This window comes from Aspergillus melleus, assembly GCF_016097325.1.
Source record: "Aspergillus melleus strain CBS 546.65 chromosome Unknown contig3, whole genome shotgun sequence".
Lineage (NCBI taxonomy): Eukaryota > Fungi > Ascomycota > Eurotiomycetes > Eurotiales > Aspergillaceae > Aspergillus > Aspergillus melleus.
Window position 1 is genome coordinate 3,313,759 of NW_025763372.1, and position 22,267 is coordinate 3,336,025.

At 50.6% G+C, this 22,267-nt stretch overlaps 8 protein-coding genes and 2 non-coding genes across 10 annotated transcripts; 8 read left to right on the forward strand and 2 right to left on the reverse strand.

Moving 5' to 3' along the window:
- Window positions 1-51: 51 nt before the first annotated feature.
- Window positions 52-2,961, reverse strand: TFB3 (TFIIH/NER complex subunit TFB3). The gene is made up of 3 exons (XM_046087893.1): window positions 2,860-2,961; window positions 2,565-2,805; window positions 52-2,513 (listed from the first exon to the last, which is right to left on the reverse strand). Exons 1-3 carry the CDS (start codon window positions 2,903-2,905, stop codon window positions 1,661-1,663), a joined length of 1,140 nt encoding a protein of 379 aa, XP_045943861.1. The 5' UTR covers window positions 2,906-2,961; the 3' UTR covers window positions 52-1,660.
- LDX57_006199 (uncharacterized protein) lies at window positions 214-1,080 on the forward strand (the record flags this gene model as incomplete). The annotated part of the gene is made up of 1 exon (XM_046087892.1): window positions 214-1,080. One exon carries the CDS (start codon window positions 214-216, stop codon window positions 1,078-1,080), a length of 867 nt encoding a protein of 288 aa, XP_045943860.1.
- Window positions 2,962-3,206: 245 nt separating the features above from the next.
- Window positions 3,207-5,024, forward strand: LDX57_006201 (prefoldin-like protein; the record flags this gene model as incomplete). Its single annotated transcript, XM_046087894.1, has 1 exon — window positions 3,207-5,024. The coding sequence occupies one exon, from the start codon at window positions 3,207-3,209 to the stop codon at window positions 5,022-5,024; it is 1,818 nt and encodes a 605-aa protein (XP_045943862.1).
- A 4,110-nt stretch (window positions 5,025-9,134) lies between these two features.
- Window positions 9,135-10,925, forward strand: LDX57_006202 (putative GPI anchored cell wall protein; the record flags this gene model as incomplete). Its single annotated transcript, XM_046087895.1, has 2 exons — window positions 9,135-9,363; window positions 9,427-10,925. 2 exons carry the CDS (start codon window positions 9,135-9,137, stop codon window positions 10,923-10,925), a joined length of 1,728 nt encoding a protein of 575 aa, XP_045943863.1.
- Window positions 10,926-12,056: 1,131 nt separating this feature from the next.
- Window positions 12,057-13,640, forward strand: LDX57_006203 (phosphatase PAP2 family protein; the record flags this gene model as incomplete). Its single annotated transcript, XM_046087896.1, has 5 exons — window positions 12,057-12,121; window positions 12,191-12,217; window positions 12,285-12,778; window positions 12,837-12,848; window positions 12,913-13,640. 5 exons carry the CDS (start codon window positions 12,057-12,059, stop codon window positions 13,638-13,640), a joined length of 1,326 nt encoding a protein of 441 aa, XP_045943864.1.
- A 1,006-nt stretch (window positions 13,641-14,646) lies between these two features.
- LDX57_006204 (uncharacterized protein) lies at window positions 14,647-15,320 on the forward strand (the record flags this gene model as incomplete). The annotated part of the gene is made up of 2 exons (XM_046087897.1): window positions 14,647-14,721; window positions 14,784-15,320. The coding sequence occupies 2 exons, from the start codon at window positions 14,647-14,649 to the stop codon at window positions 15,318-15,320; spliced, it is 612 nt and encodes a 203-aa protein (XP_045943865.1).
- Window positions 15,321-16,444: 1,124 nt separating this feature from the next.
- LDX57_006205 lies at window positions 16,445-16,545 on the reverse strand. Its single transcript has one exon. It is a non-coding gene; the product is annotated as a tRNA-Gly (tRNA).
- A 508-nt stretch (window positions 16,546-17,053) lies between these two features.
- On the forward strand, window positions 17,054-17,152 carry LDX57_006206. Its single transcript has one exon. It is a non-coding gene; the product is annotated as a tRNA-Ser (tRNA).
- A 749-nt stretch (window positions 17,153-17,901) lies between these two features.
- Window positions 17,902-20,466, forward strand: hxB (putative molybdenum cofactor sulfurase protein (HxB); the record flags this gene model as incomplete). Its single annotated transcript, XM_046087898.1, has 2 exons — window positions 17,902-17,989; window positions 18,056-20,466. The coding sequence occupies 2 exons, from the start codon at window positions 17,902-17,904 to the stop codon at window positions 20,464-20,466; spliced, it is 2,499 nt and encodes an 832-aa protein (XP_045943866.1).
- A 383-nt stretch (window positions 20,467-20,849) lies between these two features.
- LDX57_006208 (D-hexose-6-phosphate mutarotase) lies at window positions 20,850-22,098 on the forward strand (the record flags this gene model as incomplete). Its single annotated transcript, XM_046087899.1, has 3 exons — window positions 20,850-21,095; window positions 21,229-21,546; window positions 21,712-22,098. 3 exons carry the CDS (start codon window positions 20,850-20,852, stop codon window positions 22,096-22,098), a joined length of 951 nt encoding a protein of 316 aa, XP_045943867.1.
- Between the last annotated feature and the right edge of the window lie 169 nt (window positions 22,099-22,267).

The following is a 22,267-nucleotide window of genomic DNA, read 5'->3' on the forward strand; positions in this document are numbered from 1 at the left end:
GTGGTGCACGGACCAGGCGCGAGAAAATCCGCTTCGACATCTTCCGCTTCTCGCAACAGAACCCGCGTTTCCAACAGGTGCTCCGCAAATCCCAACCTGTGCCCGTCAAGAAGAAGTGTATCTTTCCGTTTATTCGGAAATTCTCCTTCCCTGCATTTTCCTTCGCACTTGAATTGAACCTCCCGCCATTCGAGGAGGTAACGACGGTTGTTCATGATGTCTCTCCTCCGCAACTGCCGGACTGCCGCCGTGCAGGTCCGTGGCTTCTCCTCGTCCTCCTCTCTTCGATCCGGTCCCGAATCACCTAAATACATCGATATCCCTCAGGTCATCCAGGAGGGTGAAATTGTCGACCGCCGTGTCAAGGGTACGCTTCCTGTGCCTCGAGATCTGTTCCCGGCCCGCCGAGCAGACAAACCGACCAAGGCGTATCTCGATGCCGCTACTCCCCTTCCTTCTAAGGAGGTCCAAATCGACCCGAATGATCCCCACGCCCAATACCTCGGCTGGAAGAGACGCATGGCCGAGATGAGACGGAAGAACCTCCGACAAGGTCTTACGGAACTGCACCGCCGGAAGAAGCAAACAGAGAAGCGCATTGCGCAGGAGAGTGCGGAAAAGCAGATCCAGCGACAGGCTGTCCTGGACCAGCCGGACAGACTGGATGAGCAATTGACTCGCCCTTCTGTCATCCAGGAGATGCTTTCCAACCGCAACGCCGTCCTGCCTGACCCGACCCGAGAAGAACGACTTGCGCTCTCTCGGGCACGCTTCGAGGCCCACAATGCCCGGAGGCAGGCGGAACGGGATGACTCTTTGCAAACATTGTATATGAATGCCCGTAACTTCATCACCACCGAGGCCCAGCTTGCGGCTGAAATCGAACGGGTCTTCCCCGAGGGAGAGAACGAGGCGTGGCGCAATGATCACCAGCAGGGTGAGAACATCTGGAACCTTGGCTCTCCTTCCACGCTCCAGGGCATTGCCAACGCGGGTAGAAAGAGCGAGTCGGGTCGCTGGGAACTCATTCAGGACAGAGTCAAGCAACTCGGAGAACAGATTACGGGCGGCAAGATTTAAATGGTGTGCTGTGGTATCACTGTATATTACTCCAGTTTTTGAGCTTGATTACTTTTCCCCTTCTTTTTGCTGTGTATACCTATTGTTTTATCAATGTCAAGGACTTTCCCGTTCAAGCCATGTATTGGACTTTTTGAATTAGATTTCTTTGGTGGTTTTTGTATACCTCTTCCCGTAGGTTGTATTCTCCACATGAATATGACTGTTCCTTCGGAAATCTAGGAGGAAAGTACCTTTTCCGTTGTTGCATCTGCGCGATTGATCTGTAAAGGCAAAAGCCTTCAACATTGGCAGAAGTCACGTCTCAAGGGTCCAAAATGCGTAACAAATTGCGACAATACAGCAGATAAAGAGTTCCAGTGTGTCAGATTTTGGGAAACAATGTTATGTTCTGAAAATGATAACCTAGATATACAACTAACTTCGTGCCTGCAAAAATATAAACGCCTCCGCTATGCAAGTCCTATCTACCTAAACACCAAAACAAAATTGAGAAGCCACCAATATCGGAGTTTATATGGATATTGTATTGAGATGGCCAGTCAAATCATCCGAACCATGACCATGTCTCAGCATAGTACTACTCGGTCTTCACGGGAGCGTTTGAGGATGCAGCCACTGCAGCTCCTTCGGTAGCGGAGGGCTTGGGAACTTCCAGTGTGTCCGATGCGTCACGCTTTGGTACCTCTTCATCGATGAAACATCCAAGTCCCGCAAATGCTTCTAGCAGAGTACGGGAATAGTATTCCCGTAGATCGTATCCACCGGCCTGCATACGAGTATCCTGTCTGATGGGATCCAGGTAGCTGGATGGATAATGGTCTCGTAAAGTGTAGTAGTCTCGTTTGTTGGGAACCAGCCCACCAAACGGATCGTAGGGCTTTTCGGGCTCTGGCGTTTTGATTTTCTTGAGACCCTTGATAAGTCCAGGGCCTTTCGCGTCCGCAGCCGCAGCCACTTGGTCCTTTCCGGATTTCTTGAGATCGGAGCCGCGCAGAGCAGCCTGTTTCTGTCGGATACGCTCCTCCTCGCTACGCCGGGCAGAGGATTTCTTGAGCAACACCTTCCGACCCTCTCGCGCGATAGCCGCGGCATCTCCCCGCTGACCGGCCGCCAGACGAGAAAGAACGTCTTCTCGCCCTTCCAGCAGCTCTCGTCGCTCGTTTTCGTACTCTTGCCTGACTGCCTGTCGTCGCATACGTGCCAACTCTTGCTCGTGGGATTGTTGTTCCTGGAAAGAGGTAGCTTCGATCTTGGCGAGGTTTTCATTCGCTTTGATGGAGTCGACATTATCCGTGCGGTATTGCTCCAGAGCCTTTCTCGTCTTTTCCACATCGGTGCCATGGACCAGATTCGCGATGATCTCCTCACGCTGTTCGAGAAAGTCGTCCCACGCTCGTTTGGAGTCGAACTCGTCTTCGCGGCGGTTGAGACTGGATCCCGATTAGCTGATATCCATTTATCCCTTGATCAGAAAGCCGTACATCTGCATAACCTCTCGCCTTATATCGACCTCCCTTTCCACCTGGATATCCTCGAACGTCTGCGTTCGGAATTTCTGCTTGCGCAAGGTCCTGTGACACCCGGCCACAGGACAATTTGCAGGACCCGAAGAGAAGATCCGATCGACGCAGGACTCGCACATTTTATGGTAACATTCTGGATTGATGAGGAAGCGCATATCAGGGTTCAGGTATCGCGAGGATTTGCAGACGGGGCAGACCTCTGGGATTCATTAGCCTAGATTTCTTTAATCAGAACATAGTGAAGAGGTATTACCGTCATCATCCCCGCGATGGGATATCGATTCTCGAGCAGGAGGCATATTCGAGGTAGGCTGTCAAATATCGTTAGGTTATTGACAAAGAAAAGCGCAAACCTGCAGAACGGAGGGCGATGACGAGGGATGGTCTCGATCCCCACTGGACCAATCAGGTGCCGTGGCGGGGGATTCCGCGCGGAACTTTTATCGCCGCAAAAAGTTCCTCTTTCTTTCTTTCTTCTCGCGTCTTCCCACTTCAGAGTTCAGACTGCGATCGTATTTAACTCTCCTGAGAGTCCAGGACTGCAACTGCACATCAGTCAATTTATCGTTCAATCTTTCAGTCACCTTGCAGTCACTCAAAATGGGTGTCCCCAACGGCGATCTACAAGATCTCGAACGTCAACGCCTCGAGCTCGAAGGCAACATCCTGGAACTTCAGAAGTCCCTCTACCGCTGGAGAACGCAGGAGGCCGAATACGATGGTTTGAAGGAAGAGTTTGGCGAGCTAGATGACACCGCTACAACGGATGACTTCTTTGAAATTGGTCGCGACTACGACGAGACCTTGCTAAGTGAAAAGGAACTCGCCGTGCTCGTCGAAGGGCAAGATGCCAACCACAGCAAGGAACGTGTGATTCAACTTATTATCAAGCGACTTGACACCGTGAAACAAAATGTATCGACCTTGGAAAAGATGTTACGGGTGGCGGAGAACAAGCTACATGACTTGGATGCTATGGAGCGGCTCCCAGCGGATCCCTCGGCCGATTTCCCTATGACAGAAATTGTCGAAAACCTCGATGAGGACGGCAACGTCATTTCCAGCTCAACAAACACACCTGGAAATGAGTCCGCCGATCTTTTGGAACTATTGAAGAAGGCTGGCGTGAAGGATGTACCAGACACCCCGCAGACGAACACTCAGGCAGAAGCATCGCAAGAGCCTCAAAATGAGTCAAAAAGTGAAGCCTCGGGTTCCACAACCAATGATGTCCAAAACGCTGCTGGTCAAACGGGTCTTCTTACGCCTGATTCTGTGGACAGTGACGATGCTCCCCGGACTTATCACTTCGAAGACGAACCGGCTACGTCGCAGTCAGCCGAGAGCCAACAGGAGCGCCCTGTGACGAATATCGATGAATCCCCTGAAGATGCGCAACTACGCAGCGAAATGCTTCGTTATAGTCTTGATGAGGTTGGAGCTGTTGTTGCGGAACTTGAACTCGACGAGGGAGCTAGTGACATCTCGGTTGATGAAGACGCAGATGTATTCGCTTACGACGATGAGGAAGAAAGCGAGGAGGAAGACGAATTCGGTCGAAGCACGCGGTCTATTTTGGATGAAGACTACCACCAACAAATGCGTGAGTTAGAGGCCAAATTAAATGCGCGCGGAATGTGGAACATGGGCAAAGATACCGGTTCACTTCCCGAGGAGGTCAAGGAAGAGCTTCAACAACCTCGCAAAGTCCGAATTGAAGAGGCTCCCCAACAGACAGATACACCTCCTGCAGAGAAGAAGCCCAAGAAGAAGGTCGCTTTCGCCGATGAGCTGGACATTGCTCCCGCTCCTAAGCCTCCAACTGCGGAAAAGAAAACCCTTCCACCCAGACAGTCGGAGGTACAAGTTCTGTCCGACTCGGTTGTTGAACGTACAGAGCCTGTCACAAAGGACCCAGCACCAAGCACTGCGCCCAAGAAGGCTTCTCGTTTCAAGAGTGCGCGAAGCTCTGCGCCAGGAAATGAAGCCGGAGATTCCGTTGCACCGGTCAGCACCGCTCCCAGTTCTAGTGTATTGCAGCGCAAGCAAGGAACTTCATCGGCGCCGTCACCCTCGTCGCTGCCTCTATTCCCTGCCAAACCAGCCGAGCCTAAGCCGTTTTCGCAACCCATTCAAGATATTTCTGAAAGGCCACGCCCCACGGGACCCAAGGATAAGATCCTAGCGGATACTCTCGTCGAACGTGACATCTCGGAAGGCGCCGCTGCGCCTCCCGAGCCGGATGAGCTCGACGAGCAGCTCCACAGAAAGGAAATCGCAAGTGAATTCTACCGAGCAAGAAACAGGCGCATCAAGGAGAACGAGGGATTCGTGGACAACGAACCTGAAATGGTTCCCATCGAAACCGAAGAAGCTCCCAAGAAAGTGAGCAAATTCCGAGCTGCCCGAATGAGGTAGCTTGTTATACAGAAAAATATAGACTTAGAAATTCAGATACCCGGAATGCATTTCAATACATGTCTGGACGGCGTTATGATGCCAATTTCTAGTAGTATGCACGGATTTCGGATATCTGATGGGTCCTTTCGGGGGTCCTTCAAATATCGTGGTTTTATCATTGAACGTGGTATAACTGTCTCGAAGAAATTCCAAGATTGAATCTGGGGGCTCTCTGACGGCTTTCCGTTCTTGTCATTGACAATCTGTATTGGACTCAATCACGAGTACTTACGGTTGTGGTGATGTAGAATCCGTGGGATCGCAGTTACGTTTCACCCCCAACATGCTTCTAGATGGGTTAGAGTCAAATTGCAAAAACAGCTATGTCAGGTAAATCTTGCGAAGAAACATAGTGGTTCTTACAGAATTTTCCTAGTTCTAGGTTCTTGTGTGTGACTGATTGTAAGCGTTTTGGGTGCTCCGAGCAATCCGCCAAATCTCCGCTAAAGGCAAGTTCCGAGGACCTTTATATGAAGCGGGTTGTTATGGATGGTGGATTGTGGATGCTGATCAGGTATTTGTTATATAACTAGTGTACCTACTTCAATCTTATAGTGAAATGGTGGCATCTAGAAGAGAAACCACAAACATCATAAAATATCACACGCATGTATTTGTATAGATAAATATGTACTCTAATCACTGTAAAACATCAACGTTCAGTCAAATCATGACGTATCAACGCTGCGAAACCCAAAGATGTAAACCACTATACAATATAAAGTTCTCGTTGCTCATAACTCAGTAATGTATTGGAGGCATTTGTAGGACGCTGGATGCCCTGTGAGTGGGATGTGAAGGGACCGGATGGCATCAACTATAACGTAAACAGTGTAGATTCAAGAATCTACTTCATTCATGCAATACGGTGGAGTCATAGAAAGGCGCCTGTTCTCAGAATACTATGAGGGTACCAGTTGGATACTGAGAGCGAGCTGCTCATGGAACCGCGAGGCAGTTCCTTGCCTCAAGCCTTAGCTCCATAGCAGCTAATCAAACGATTTAGAAAAATGTCTTAGAGTCCTTGCTCTCGCAAAGAAGTGTTTAAGTTTGACCAGATCTCAAACTGCATGCCGTAGGCAAAGCCCGGCCGGATGCCCGGAGCAGGAGAAGACGGATTTCGGAGGCACACTGATTTAGACACCGCCAGAATCTGCATGGTCATGCATACGATATGCATACGTCAATGTCTTATTTATTTTGGGTAACAAAATGCACCGACAGCCCGGAAACGGCAGGTTTTGAGGGGTACATGGGAGATGCATATGGGTGCAGAGTAGTCTGAGACAGGTTTTCGGCAGTTTTACTATCAATCTAAGATTGGAACATTTTGCATTGGGGCCTACTCCGTACAGAATGCTGAAAGTAAGGTCCAGGAAACAGCAAGCTTGACGCTGAGTGTGAATGTCACCCGCGGCGATGCAGACGATATACTCTGAATTTATATCGGACATCTTCCAACGTTTAACTTAGAATGTTCATCTTTGTTCATCTAACTAGGTGAACAATAATAATAGAAACCCATAACAGGAAAGCAAAAACGAAAGCAAAACAGGAACAATCCTGTAGTCTTAGATGACGCATGTACATTCTTACGCGGCCACAACCAGCGCATCAGGTTCTACATCGTGTACACAGTAAGGCGAGGTAGAGAGGGGGGAAAATGAAAAATAAAAAACAAGAAAAAACAAAGGCGGTTAAGGCAGACATGATCTATCAACAAACAAACGCGGGCTGGAATCAGGCTTGCTCTCGTTCACCGTGGACTCGGTAAGAGACTTGCGCAGTGGGCCCATGTCGATGATGATAGCATTTTTTCCAGTCTGGACTGTTGTTGTCATGGGGTGATGCAAAGTTTACATTAGTTCTAGGCACTTTCCTACTCTAGTATACACCATGAGCGGTGGGGGAAAGTCTTTTATCCTCAGGAAAAATCAAATTAAGAAAGAAAAACAATCACATTTTTCACACATGGTTGACGGCGCTGAGGCCGTCTCTCTGATTCCATGACTGATCGTTGGAACCGCCCAATGGCATTGCTTCCCTTCTGAGAAATTCTAAGAAGAGGTGTTTCAGATGATATTGGAACCGTACTTGGGGATCAAAACACAGAGCTCCGGTTTGCTGCTGGCTGTGGCATACGGCTATGGGGAAGACCCAAGGGTTCTTTGGTTCCCACGGTGGAGGCCCGGAGATGGCCTCGTACTGTTGTATACGCATGGATTTGTAGAGAGCGATTTAGGGCTTCCGAGCTCACCTACCATAGGGTGGAGCGGAAAACAGGAATCCAGCCATCCAGAATTAGGCGAACAAAGGTGGTGATGGAGAGCCAAAAGGTTATTTTATGAGACTTAATGATTTCAAAAGTCAAAGACTCGGCCCAACATGTTCGGTGATGCGTGGGAGTTGGCTTGTGACTGGCTCTCTTGTCCGTACTGGTTTCTATATATACTGCGGCAGGCAGGACTTAAGGGACCATTGCATAATGCCTGGATGCATCCCGTAGGGAGCGGCGTTGATGGTCGTCGGTCGAATCCTTTCTCTTTATTCCTTTTTCTCTTTGCCGGGCAAGGAAATTCATCGACAGTGGTCCAGGCCAGAAATGACGTGGCGACAACTGGATCAACATGCGAACCTTCCTGAACCAAAAATGCTATGAATAAATCGAATGAATAATTTGAAGTCAAAAGAAATAAATCAAAAAGTGATTGATTAATTTCTGGTGATTACGATGTGCCGGCTGAGATAATCAGGGGCTAGGGGTAATTGGGAATAGTTCGAAACAACAAGCAGTGCCATTCGCTGACAGTGTCGTCATGTCTCCGGATCAACGATTCGTCCGGGCAGCCGCGGCCCACATCTTCTCCGCCTTCATCGCCTTCTCCGTCTCTCTTGCGCGGCGTTTCTTCGCCGATTTCCTGATCTTCCTCTAAGACACCTCGACGTCAACATGAGATGCTGCTGTTGTCTTGATGGATCTTTCCCAATGTTGCTCGGCAACACACCGTAATGCACCCTCCATCGATGAAGTACTTTTGTGGAGGTTTTTCGGGCAGAGAGATCAGTCCTCTGTAGACCCAATGATGCAAGGCACCTACTCGGTTCAAGCAGCCTCCGAGCAGCTGATGCGAATCTGGATTGCAGGCCGATAGGTCTTTTCCCCACCATCATATTCTAAGACTTGCGTGGATCGTACTTTGATCAGGCCCTCCATTGCGTGGGCATAGAAACGGTTCCGACGTCTCCCATCCAATCTGGTTCTTGCTTTTGTTGGGGGAGGTTGTATGAATAGAATCACTGATCCATGGCGCTTCGGTTTCCATCCGTTCAGACAACGCCCGGAGAACATTCTCTGCGTGCTTGTGTGGTGGACTTCGTCTAAGGTACCGGGGTTCGCGATCGATATTGCCACTTGAGTCGCCAGTTGCTGCCTGTGAACCGTGTATCGCGACGACGACCAGGGCAGGGTTTCATGGCGATCCATCTGCCCTCCCGATGGGTCCGGATCCACCGGTGGCTTATGCCCTGCATCCCCTTGGCCATTGATATGGTTTCTATCTCACAGCCAACTTCCAAAACCATTGCTCTCATGGACGGTTTTCTCCACAATGGCTTTGGTGCATGACGTCTTCCTCATTGTCTTGCGATTCCGAACACTTCCAGGCCCGGACTTTCTCGGACGGCTGGCAGCTTGTTTATTTGTTCTGACATGTTAAACTGGGTCAACGGTGGTCATCCACACCTTAATTCCATGGTCAATGATGTCCATCTATGCATTCCAACTTGCTCTGCCTCTGTTTCTATTTTTCGCTCGACGTGGGGAGGGGACAGGACTTGATTGACCTACCCTGTCCAGCTTACCGATGATTCCCACGTCGTTCCTGCACGTATCCACCATCCTCTATAAGTATCGAGCATCCTCTTGTTCCTGAATTTTGTGGACAACAACAAGCCTCTCGCAGCTCAACCAAACACGGTCTTTGTGCCTATTCAAAAATCTCCATTCCTCCCTTTGACTCGACCGTTTCATTCGCGCCCAGCTGCTCTTTACGTTCGCTCACGATAATAATGAGAAACTTCGTTACCGTCGCAGCTTTTGCTGCCGGTGCCAACGCCCTTGTGGGTAGAGGCAACAGCTGCTGCTTCCACCTGAAGTCTTCTGGTGGTGCTTCTGGATCTATTGGTCAGCTCGATGACGGACAGAACCGTGTCTACGGTGATCTCGAGCAGGCTCAGTTCTGCATCGATTCCACCGGTGCCGTCACCGATGCCAACGGCCGCGGATGCATCGTGACCAGTAAGCTGGGCACACCAACCATTAGTTAATGAGCTCTGGCTGACAAGCTTTCCAAAATTCAAGGCCCTACTACCCAATGGCAATGTGATGAGGGTGCTTCCCCTACCACTGGCTTCTCTATCAACTCGGAGGGTCAGCTCTCGTACCAAGGAGACAGCGAGTTCGTTGCCTGCAAGACCGGCCAGAACGGCGGAATGAACATCTACACCAGCGAGAGCAAAGACGCCACTGGCTGTGTGGACGTCAAGTTGACCGCTGACTCTTGCTCCGGCTCTGGCTCCGGTGGATCCGGCTCGGCCTCTGTCCCTGCTCCTTCGTCGACTCCCGTCGTCGGATCCAGCAGCATTCCTGTGCCTCCTCAGCCTTCGTCGAGCGCTCCTGTTCCTCCCTATGTCCCCGGTCCTTCAGGCGGCGCTTCTGTGCCCCCCAACGTGCCTGGCACTGGACCCAGCGCTTCCGCGCCCCCCGCGGAGCAGACTACCACTATCCACACGACGGTGACCGCAACTGTTTGCCCGACTAACTCGGCAACCCTGCCCGGTGGCCCTGGAGTTCCCGGTACTCCCGGTGTTCCCGGTGTTCCTGGCACCACTGGCGTCCCTGGTACCCCTGGCGTTCCTGGTGTCCCTGGTACTACTGGCGTTCCCGGTGTCCCTGGCACTACTGGTGTCCCTGGCACTCCCGGTGTCCCCGGCGTTCCTGGTGTCCCTGGTACTCCTGGTGTCCCCGGTACTCCTGGTCTTCCCGGTACTCCTGGTGTTCCCGGTGTCCCTGGCACTTCGGGCGTTCCTGGCACTCCTGGTGTCCCCGGTACTCCTGGCGTTCCCGGTACTCCCGGTGTTCCTGGCACCCCTACCGGCGCTCAGCCATCTGAGACCGCCTCCTACACTCAACCGGCTCAGTCCCCTAGCACTCAGCAAACCGAGACCGCAACCGAATCCCAGCCCACCGCGACTGGCTCTCAGCCGTCCGGAACTGGCGCCCAGCCCACGGGAACCGGATCTCAGCCCTCGGGAACTGGTACTCAGCCATCTGAGACCGGCGCTCAACCTTCTGGCACCCAGTCCTCTGGTGGCAGCTGCCCTACGGACCTCTCCGGCGACTATGAATATCCTCACTTGATCATCCCCGTCGACTCGTCTTCTCCGGATAACGCCGCCGGTACCTCGTACAACGGCACCGTCTCGAAGTCCGTCTCCACCATCTTCAACTTCGACATCCCCTCGGAGGATTCTGGAAAGACTTGCAGCCTCGTCTTCCTCTTCCCCAAGAAGGAGGACCTCGAGACTTCTTCCTACAGCTTCAGCGGAGACGGCAAGGTCGATTTCGCCTCCCTCGAGTCGGTCGCCGACGAATCGACCTCCTACAGCAACGCCCCTGGAGTCAAGGAGGACTTGGGTCAATTCACCATCTCGCCCGGCAACTCCTACACCGTTTCCACCTTCGATTGCCCTGCCGGTGAGGCTGTCAGCTACGAGATGAAGAACTCCGGCAGCACCGAGCTGGACTTCTTCGAGGACTACAACCCCTCTCCTCTTGGTCTGTACATCACCGTCTGCTAAATCCGGCGGACAGGATAATAATACAAGATCATCCGACATCACGCGAACATGAATCATGGGCCCATAATGGTATCCGTTTGTTTTCTTTTGCTTCAATTTTTTGACCATACGATTTTTTTTTATTATTTGAGACGAAGTCATTCCTTTCTTTTCTCCCTTCTCCAAGTTGATTGGTGTCGGATGACCACGGTGGTCAGACTATTGGATCAGATCATCGATTGTTTATTTCGGATCTTAATTTGATATTTGGGTGGAAGTGGTTAATGGTCCACGCCAAAAAGCCGCCATAGCTAGTGTACTATACAAATACAATTGGGTCTCCAAAGAATTTTCCTTATGCATATTTATTCAAGAATGAAAGGCCTGATTACTAACCAGTTATTGATTGCTGCCTAAGGATGCAGCTTGGCATCCTTATGGGGCAACGCTACTGCAGATCCGCTGTCGTGTGCTCCAAAGTGCATCCTTCGGGGCAATCAATAATGTTTAGTATTTACTCCGTAAATTCAACAATCCTTAGGCGACTGGTAGCCTTGCTCGTTTGTTGGTGGCATATGCAATGCCATGGTCGATGCCCCGTTAAAAATATCCACTCGAAAGGTCTAAACGACTGAAAGACCCCAGTCTGACGAATCCTATGGGCGAGACCCTCTCTGAGAGCCGCCTGAAAGCCGCCCAAGACCCCCCGAGACCCGCCGGGGAATCTGGGCGCTTATCAGCAGAGGGCGAAGTAACTTTACTTTGGTGACAGGGGCCCGTCCAAGCCACAATCCATTCAACCGCTGCCTGAAGCTGCCGCTGTCCGCGGGCATGCGTTCCTTTTCCCTCTTCCTTTGACTTTTTCCCTTTTCTTTCTCCTGTTTCATCGTTCTGTCCCGTATGATTTTTCTTCCTTTTTTTTGAGGTCCTCGTTCGCCTCCCCTTGACCTTGTTCTTTTATCCATCAGAGGCGATTCCTATTTGTTTGCCGCGCAGGTTCACGGCTAACGATTGAATTGCGCTATTCGACATTTGGCGTCATTGATTCTTTTGAGACGTTGCTTCCTAGGTTCGCCCCCAATCGGCGATCGGAAATCAGTCTGTTCTAATGCTCCCCCAGTCAATTAATCTTAAACGTGGTACCGCTAGCAAATGGACCGTCTTCCCTCGAAGCTGCCCTTCTCGAAGCGGCGTCTACGACCGCGAGTTATTATCTCGTGAGTATTCGGGTCGTGCTTGCGATAAAACCAATTAAACCGAAGCTAACCATTGCCGGTCATATCCAGATATATCCTCGACTATGTGATCCTCGTGTGCGTTGTCCAAATCGTGAAACCGACCCGGTTCCCAGTTTACTAATGATCGCTCGCCGCCCTCCAGTGCCTGCATTGCCGGTTTCTATATCCTCGATTCCATCGAACCCCACCATCAACATTTCTCGCTGCAAAACATCTCGCTACAGTACCCCTTTGCCGAACATGAACGAGTTTCGATTCCGATGGCTCTTCTCATCTCGGGAGTCGCGCCCTTGGTCATAATCGCTGTCTACACGCTCCTCATAGACGGACTATTTTCGCATCACAAACCGCAGGATCCCGTGAGCGGCAAACGCAAGCTCACGGGGCCACACCGGATGAAGGATCGTTTGTGGGAGTTCAACTGCGGCTTTCTGGGCCTGCTGCTTTCGCAGGGCCTAGCGTTTTTGATCACCCAGGCCTTGAAGAATGCATGTGGGAAACCCCGACCAGATATCATTGATCGCTGTCAACCTCGGGCTGGCAGTGCGGATGCAGTCACTTACGGCTTGTCTAATTCGTCAATCTGTACCGGCGACCCGGCAATTATCAAGGATGGCTTTCGGTCGTGGCCGTCAGGTATGCTCCTCATGTTCTCGACTGCTTGCGAAACGAGTATGCTAACTTATTCCTTTAGGTCATAGCAGTTGTAAGAAGTCAACCCTGTTAATTGTGTGATAGCTTCCCTGCTAACGTTTTTTCTCTCTATCAAGCCTCGTTCGCCGGTTTATTCTACCTATCGCTTTGGGTGGCCGGAAAGCTGCATTTCATGGACAATCGGGGAGAAGTTTGGAAAGCTCTTATTGTCATCATCCCCTGTATCGCTGCCACATTGATCGCTGTGTCTCGAATTATGGATGCGCGACACCATCCGTTCGATGTGATCACCGGGTCGCTCCTGGGAGTTGTCTGTGCCTACCTCTCATACCACCAATATTTCCCGCCGCTTAGCCAGCCCTGGAAAAAGGGACGAGCGTTCCCAATTCGCTCATGGGGAGCTGAACCGGCGACTCCAGCGGACGGCGGGCGATATGTCGGCGTCACCGAGAGTACTGCGGCGCTGCGAAACCCCGAGGAGGAGAGACTCGAGCCGCCGCCTCCCCTGCCCGAAACTCGAGGGCCCCCGGCCGAACACCGACTCTCGCGGAACCAGACGTACACCTCTGCGACCGGCAATCCTTACGCCACGGAAGCCTACGGGCGCCGACCGCATGACGACGACGGGAACTGGTCCTCGTCTAGCGAGGACGTTGCAGATGGCTACGAAATGCAGCATGGTTACGCCCAAGCCCAAAACCCGGGATTGAGCGCACCGCGATACTACGAAGAAACAGCCTACCACGGCCAGACAAATCCCGATGTTGGATTCCGCACGCCGCCAGCCGTGATGACTTCGCGCACTGGCCCGGGTCGCGAATTGACCGACGTACCTCCGGTGTAGAACGGGATGAAGGCAAGCATTGCACACAATTTTCGGGTTTGTTCATTGGATTTTTTTGTTTATATCGTAGGTGTTGGGATGAGATCCTTGGCATTTATGTTTTGTTTCATAGACCGCTCTGGCAAATTCTGTTGGCTTGTCTTGCCAAGTTGCCAGGGCCACGATTGTGACGATCATATTGAAATTGGGAAAGCGAAGACCATTAATGATGTATTTGGATGAGAAATACCGCAACATTTGGGCCGCGACGGTGGATATTCTCTAGATGAGTGGATCTGACACGGGAAAAAATGTTTCTTGGGATTTCTTGTAAGACTAGAAGTGATTTTGGGGTTTATTTATCTTTTGTGTTTTGGAAAGAATTGACTTCATCAATCCGTGGCTCTAGACCTCTCCCGACCGAGACCCACGCGGGTAATCAACTATGAGAGTATGGACTATGCGACTATAGCGAGGATGATTTATCGACCTGCAAACTCGAAAGAGATCCTCCATTAGCATGCGTCAAACTCCCTTTATGATTGGCACGGTCTAATCTACGGGATGTCAGGGCCAAAGTGTCGTGCAGCGATTCACGTTCGGCCCAAGTTCCACCAGGCTGAATGAAATCCCCAGCCACCCCGCGCATCCCAGCCTCCTCCATCGTCACTCTCGGTTTTCCCTCATCTTCCCCTCGTTGTTTAAATTCTTCTGTCTAGCTGCAGCTCTGCGCGTGGCTTTTCCTCCCCCTTTTCACTTTCTTTGTGATCCACTCCTCCCTCGTGCAGCATTCTGAGCTGGCCTGCATTGGATCAGCAGTGACAAACTTCCAGGCTCGGGTCTCTCAATCTGCCGACAATCCTCCTCCCTTGCTTTGCTTCTTCCTTCATTCCTTTTCTATCTTGCTGGTTATGACGTTGTAGCCCTTGAACATCATTCTGTGCTTTGTGATTCGCGATCTTATCATCACTCAACCGACATTCCTGAGTTTATCTAGTCTGGTATCGATTTGACAGGACCCGCCAAAATGATTGGCAGTCTCTTTTTCATCTTCAATCGCCTGGTGGAGATTGTCTTCTTGATCCCCATCATTGGAATGCTGGTATGTGCCACTCGAAGAGCCTTCGTGCCCCCGATTCCAATCATCGCTAACTCGCAATCCAGGCCTACTTTGTAGATGGATTCCTCAAGGCCAACATCATTACTCCCACCTACATCCTCGTCCTCTTCATCGTCAGCGTCATCGCCGTCTTCTGGTGCTTCGACACCCTGATCCGACACTCGACGACCAAACGCTCCGCCATCTTCGTCGCCTTCGTCGACCTCCTCTTCTTCGGCGCTTTCATCGCCGGCGTCTACCAACTGCGCTTCATCGCCAACGCCAACTGCTCCGATTGGAATGGTGGTTCGGTCTGGGTCTCCCTGGGCCCGTTTGGCTCCTACGGCACGCGCACCAACAACCCGCTTTCACGAGACATGAACAAGCACTGCGCGATGCTGAAGGCCTCGTTCGCGTTCGGCATCATGGAGGTCATTTTCTTCTCGTGGACCGCCTTCTGGGCTCTGTTCATGTATAACCGCAGCGATGTCGTCGTTAAGGAGACTCATGTGCGCCGACGCAGCCATAGCAGTCGTCGCGGCCATGGTGGTGGGCATCGTCGTCATAGCTCGAGTTCGCGACGACCTCAATATGTCGTTTGAGAACGATGCACTCCCTTTTTCCTTTGTTAATTGATAAAACCTCATGATTTATATGGACATGATTGATGGGCATGGGTATGATATGGATATGGATATGGATATGGATTGGACCTGGACATGAACACGGAAATGGATATAGGATAATGAAGAACGAGCGACGAATCTCATCACGGCCAAAAGAAAAGAAAAGAAGAAAAATAAGGATGAGCAAGGAAAGAGAGAGAAAAGAAACACGGGAACCAGAATTTGGACTGAACATTCGCCCTACGACGACAAAATGGCCCCTGACTGACTGAACGACCTCGACACGCTCACGAGTTTACGACGCCGCTGCTATGGATACATACAGGAAAGAAGAAGCCTCCGCTTTATGTCTCTGTTTTTGTTATTGTTCTTTGTCCATTCCCCTTTCCGATCTGGTTTTGTATGTAATATTTTATTTTGCCTACTTGGTAGGCTACCGAAGTTACTTTCGGACAGGTTGATTGGATCATGACTCTATTTGGTTTCGATCTGAAGAACCTTTTATGATACCTTTTTTCTGTTTAGTTATGTTAGTTAGTGTTGGTTGTATGTACAATGAATGGATATTATGATTTGAGATAATTTTGTTTCTCTACCCATCTTTTTAGTTATTTATACTATCTGCCTTTCTAGCTATCTTCCTCTACCAGAGAAGGATAGATATATATCGATGCACATTCAGGGGGTCGACCGAGTTCGATCCCTTTAACTCCAAGTCATGTCGGTCGGTGTGCAGCCATTATTAAGTTAGTTCAGTTGAGGTTCGATTACCTAGGGTCACTTGGAGGGACTACAAGTCGTGGTATACACACATATACAGACAGACAGACGATAATGGATGGATGGTCTGGTTAATTGATTAACAGTGAGTGGGCTTGCTGCGTACGATAAAGTCATGTTGCAAAGCTAGGTCGAGATGCGCTTTGTCTGAATTATTCTTATGGGTTGGGATAGATGGGACGATCGATTGATAGATGACAGATGGAATGAATGATCATCATGATGATTGATGATGGAGAGAGAGAGAGAGATGGCGTGCGTGGATAGGCAAATGGAGGAAGGGAAGGTGAAGCCCAAAAAAAAGAAAAAGAAATGGAAGATGCTCCAGCCGGGATTTGCACCCGAGTCTCTACCTTGCCCAGAAGACAACAGATTCGCACCTGCTTGGGAGGGTAGTGTCATACTACTAAACCACTAGAGCGTTCCTTGGGGAATTTGCCACTTGTTACATCTTATGAGGGGTTGTTTTTGCGGGGTCTTACGTCATCAATACTGACACCTCAGCATTGACAATGTAAACCGTACTCCGTAGACATTTGTTGACTGTATGAACCAACATGTGGAACTTATATTGAGCACTATTATAGATGGGAATTACTTGACTGTTTGCCTACTTTTCGAACTGGGGTATTGGCGTACTCTAATGAACGTGTTGATATATTTGAGCTTTCAGAGGGATAGTTATCACAGCTGGTAAGTTTTCAGAGTCGGCTTTTCGAACTGAAAAAGTGTTCCTTTATGTAATGATAAAATTGGAACTTGCCTGCTAATAGTAGCAATGGGGAGTTAATACTCTCAGTACGTACACGGCACCTCTGATGGAATGTGCACACGTGCTACCCGAGTGTGTACGCAGCATTACCCAGCGATCTATGTAAATCCTTGCCTTCTGCTTCAGTAACATGAAATCAAGTTGAATAAACAAGAAAGTCAGTGTGGCCGAGTGGTTAAGGCGATAGACTAGAATGGGTCCTCATCTATCTCATCTATTGGGTTCGCCCGCACAGGTTCGAGTCCTGTCGCTGACGATTTCTTTTTGCTTTTATTTTTCCGTCGTGCTTTAACTCCCTTCTTGAACACATTTGGTCTCTTAACATCTTAACCAGATCGTTAAAAGGACCGAGGCTCGCGCACATCATTTTTCATGCATCCCTAGGGCGTGTGGATAAGATGAGTGGTCGTGTCAGCAACGTCTGCCACCGAATGGAAGGGCAGCACCGCCGATCAGCGCCGTAAAGCCACGTCCCTCGGAGGCTTCCGAACGCCCCCCACTCGCGATAAGGAGGCAAGAGTGGGGGAAGCTGCATTTGGGCACGAGCACAGGGAGCTACCATTTGATACATCAGACACCTTTCACTAATTTCCTGCACCTCAACTGTTATTACTTTAGAGCCATAACTCCGCTCATTTCGATCCTCCCTCCCCTCCCTCCTTTAGCTACAAGACCCTTGATCTGCTATGGGTAACTTCTCCCACTCTCAGAGGAGCTCGCCGTCGGTAAGCTCCGATCTGGTCTTTATCTCAATGCCTCAGTATCCACCTCCAATATCTTCACTATACTGCCCACCTCTGACTGCATACTGACTTGTCTCCTTGCTGCCAGCAGTATTTGCCGTTCAACGTGCATTCCAATACACCCATGGCTAACTAACCTACCATATTCCTGCATATCGCCACCCGGTTCTTGAGCAGATACCAGTTGGATTGATCGCCGCAAGGAACAACTTCCCAGCCTGACTTCATTTAACGAGCTTTGTTACTAGTCATGACGGTCACAATGAATCAACTGCACCGACCAGAGTACTGCAAAGGCTATTCGGAAGATGTCGATGCTATTCGAGAGCGCGAATATCCTCATCTCAAAGGTGCGTTGTGCCGCCTAGCATGGGAGTAAAGAACTAGACACTTATCAGTCGATACATCGCTTGCAGATACCACATATCTGGACCATGCAGGAACTACTTTGTACGCCAAGTCTCTGATCGAGTTCTTCTCGCAGGACCTTACCTCCAACCTGTTTGGGAACCCCCATTCCATGTCCTCGTCATCCCAGCTGTCCACGCAGAGGATAGACGATGTTCGCCTAAAGGCACTCCGATTCTTTAATGCTGATCCCGAGGAGTTCGATCTCGTGTTCGTTGCAAATGCTACTGCCGCGATCAAGTTGGTTGTTGATTCGTTTCGGGACGCCACGCCAAAGGGATTCTGGTATGGGTACCACGTTGATTCCCACACTAGCCTGGTTGGGGCACGGGAAGTGGCAGACCTGGGGAGTAAATGCTTCAGGTCCGATGACGAAGTCGATTCATGGATATCGGACATGGACGCTAGTTCAGAAGACGGGCCGAAGTTGTTTGCGTTTCCTGCGCAGTCGAACATGAACGGTCGTCGCTTCCCTTCTCGCTGGTGCGGGCAAATCCGAAATACATATGGTCATACTGGCGATGTGTATTCGCTTCTGGATGCAGCATCTCTGGTCTCCACCTCGCCACTGGATTTGAGCGATGCCTCAGCCGCGCCAGACTTCACGGTCCTCAGCTTCTACAAGATCTTCGGATTCCCTGATCTTGGTGCCTTGATTGTTCGAAAAAGCGCGGGCCACATTTTCGACAAACGAAGGTTTTTTGGCGGTGGAACGGTAGATTTGGTCTTGACCCAGGGTATGCAATGGCATGCAAAAAAGAACTCGATCCATGAACGATTGGAGGATGGAACGCTTCCATTTCACAGCATCATTGCACTTGATTCCGCCTTTGATACTCATACTCGCCTCTTTGGTTCGATGGAGAATATCTCTTCCCATACGAGGTTTCTGGCCAAGACGTTGTACGAACGACTAAAAGCTCTGACGCATTTCAACGGGGCGAAAGTGTTCGAGTTCTATATGAACACAGATGTGGACTTTGAAGATGCGTCGTCGCAAGGTCCGATTCTTGCGTTCAATCTACGCAGTAGCCAAGGCGCTTGGATTGGGAAATCCGAGGTCGAAAGACTTGCAAGCGTCAAGAAAATCCAGATCAGGTCGGGTACTTTATGCAATCCAGGGGGTGCAGCAGGTAGTCTTGGATGGACTGGGCCCGATATGATTCGCCATTATTCCAATGGACTGCGATGTGGAGATGACAACGACCTGATGGATGGGCGTCCGACTGGGATTTTGAGGGCCAGTATCGGTGCGATGACCAATCTCAAGGATATTGAGAATTTTGTGGGGTTCGTGGAGGAGTTTTATGTGGAACGATCGCCCAATACGTGCTCGTTGCTACCCGCAATCGACGCTACAATATCTCAGTCGCCTGGATTCTATATCGAGAGCCTCTCAGTTTACCCCATCAAGAGCTGCGGAGCTTTCAAAGTTCCTGATGGCCAGGGATGGGAGATTACACAGGAGGGGTTGGCTTGGGATCGTGAATGGTGTTTGATCCACCAGGGTACCGGAACCGCTCTCAACCAGAAGAGGTACCCTAAAATGGCGCTCATCCAACCGTTTGTTGATCTTGCAAGAGGTGTTCTGAGAATCTCGTGTGGGAGAGGAACAGAAAAATCCTCTTTAGAAATTCCACTTGGTCGTGGAGGTACCAATTTGGTTAGAACTTCGCTATGTCAGAATGCAGCCAAGTCTTCTACAGTGTGTGGAGACCAGGTCACCGTCCAAGCTTATACATCTCCAACCGTCTCCTCTTTCTTCTCAGGCTTCCTAGGCGTTCCGTGCTCACTTGCCCGATTTCCGCCTCAGACATCGACGAGGTATGCTGCTTCTAAGGTGCAAACACCGCAATACAAGGACGAATCGACTATGCCGGGGTCATTTCCACAAGACATACCGACGCCAGTTCCTGGACAGAATCGGATCTTATTATCTAACGAAAGCCCTATCCTATTCATCTCCCGTTCTTCTGTCAATCGACTCAACGAAACGATAAAATCCAAACCCAAGCCCAAGAACAGCAACCAGCCTAGCAATGCTAGCTCTAACAAAGCGGTGGCCGCCGATGTCTTCCGCGCCAACATTGTGGTTGCTGAGAATCTCTCCCAGCGAGCCAATGCCGAACGACCTTACATCGAAGACCAATGGGAGTCGTTCAGCATTGGATCCGAAAACGTTCAATTTGATGTTCTGGGGTCTTGTCAACGATGCCAGATGGTCTGTATTGACCAGTACTCCGGTATACGAGGAGACGAACCTTTCTCGACCTTGGCGAAAACGAGGAAGATCAATAATAAGATCAATTTTGGGAGACATGCATCTCTTTCTATGACGGGTGATAGTTTCGATGTCCCTGCATCAAAAACCATCATGGTCGGCGATATTGTTTATCCTTCATACGAGCGTGACTGTTGATTGTGTGGTTCCATTGGCGTGCTTTGACTGCGATTTGTACACGAGGAACTGGTGGGGTCTATGCATAATTGGTGTTTATTTGAGGTGACATTACTGGAATATCCATCTTGCTACATATGCCATATTGAATGTCTAAGACAGTCATACCCAAACAGGTTAATCCGTAGCTGATAGAGTAGAGTAGACCGAGACCGAAGTATGGCCGGAGTGGATCCCATCGAGCAGTGACTTCAGAGAGCCCCGCTCTGTTTGTCGCCGGCGACCCCCGCATCGCCGGCGCTTCCATTCTTTCTTTCACCTCTCTCTCTCTCTCTCTTCCTTGTCTTCCTTCTTTTCCTCTCTCCATCTCAATCCCCCTACACACAACCCCCATCTAATCGAAAATGGACCGTTCCAACAAACCCGCCGCCATCGGTGTCGGCGCATCCTTGCCCCAGCCCAGCGTCTCAGTCAGCGACAACACCGTCATCGCATCCCTCCCCACCGGCGAATCCGTCACGGTCTACCTCTACGGCGCAACCGTCACATCCTGGAAGCTGGCCAACGGGAAGGAGCAGCTTTTCGTGAGCGAGAAAGCCCACTTGGACGGATCTAAGCCCATCCGCGGTGGCATTCCCGTCGTCTTCCCGGTACGTCAACGTCATTCCCATCCCTCAAGGTCCCTCTGCCCTACAACCAAACCCACCCAGCCCAATCCGTGTCACTCTACCTCAAATCAATAAACACTATGACTGACATTTACCACTTTTTTTTCCTGTATAGGTCTTCGGCCCTCCCCCTCCCAACCACGCCACCTCGTCCCTCCCTCAACACGGCTTCGCACGGAACTCGAACTGGGAATTTCTCGGAAAGTCGTCCGAGTCGCTGGGCACGGACCGCGACGATGCCGTGAAATTGGATTTCGGCCTTTCGCGGCCCATGCTGAGCTCCGAGTTCCAGAACGCATGGGCTTATGACTTCGGGCTCGTGTACAGCGTAACCCTGACGAAGGAGGGGCTGGAGACGTCCCTGCAGGTGCAGAACAAGGGTAGCCAGAACTTCGACTTCCAGGTGTTGTTGCATACGTATTTTGCTGTGGAGGTGAGTTCATTTTTTTCTCTTTCTTGTTCGGTCGATTCCTGTTTATATCGCCCAATGGAGTTATTGGCATGAATTCATTACTCCCCCCCTGGGTGTTGTATGGGAGCAGAGATGAAAGACAGCGCAATGAAGAACTAGTTAGCTAACCAAACGCACTCACAATAGGACATCTCTCAAATCCGCGTCCAAGGCCTCGAATCCAAAACCTACGTCGACAAGACCCAGAACGCATCCGTGCACACCGAATCCTCGCCCGCCGTCGCCATCACGCAGGAAACCGACCGTGTCTACCAATCCCTCGATCCGCAGGTCCCCATCGTCGTGTCGTCCGCAGCCGACAACAAGCCCCTGTACTCGATCGCCCGGGAAGGGCTCAACGACGTGGTGGTTTGGAACCCCTGGATCGAGAAGGCCAAGGGGATGGCGGATTTCGGACCCGACGAGGCATACAAGAACATGATCTGCGTCGAGGCCGGGTCGGTGGCTGGGTGGCAGACTTTGGAGGCGGGTGATTCTTGGGTTGGTGGACAGACGATTCGGCCGCGGTTGTAAAGACTGAGTGAGTGAGTGGGTGTGAGGGTTCCGGTGTGCTCTGCTCTTCACGGACGGGCAATCTGCGTGAATAATTTGTTTGATTCTTTGATGATCATGATGATGGATTGATTGATGACTTGAAGATATCTACCTGTTTATCCCCCCTTCTAGGGCCTTGCCTTTTGCT

Coding starts and splice junctions, on each gene's coding strand:
- TFB3 (XM_046087893.1), bottom strand. CDS start 2,905: ATGCCTCCTGCTCGAGAATCGATATCCCATCGCGGGGATGATGACG. Junction 2,806..2,859: donor CCATCGCGGGGATGATGACG/GTAATACCTCTT, acceptor AATGAATCCCAG/AGGTCTGCCCCGTCTGCAAA. Junction 2,514..2,564: donor AGGCGAGAGGTTATGCAGAT/GTACGGCTTTCT, acceptor ATCGGGATCCAG/TCTCAACCGCCGCGAAGACG.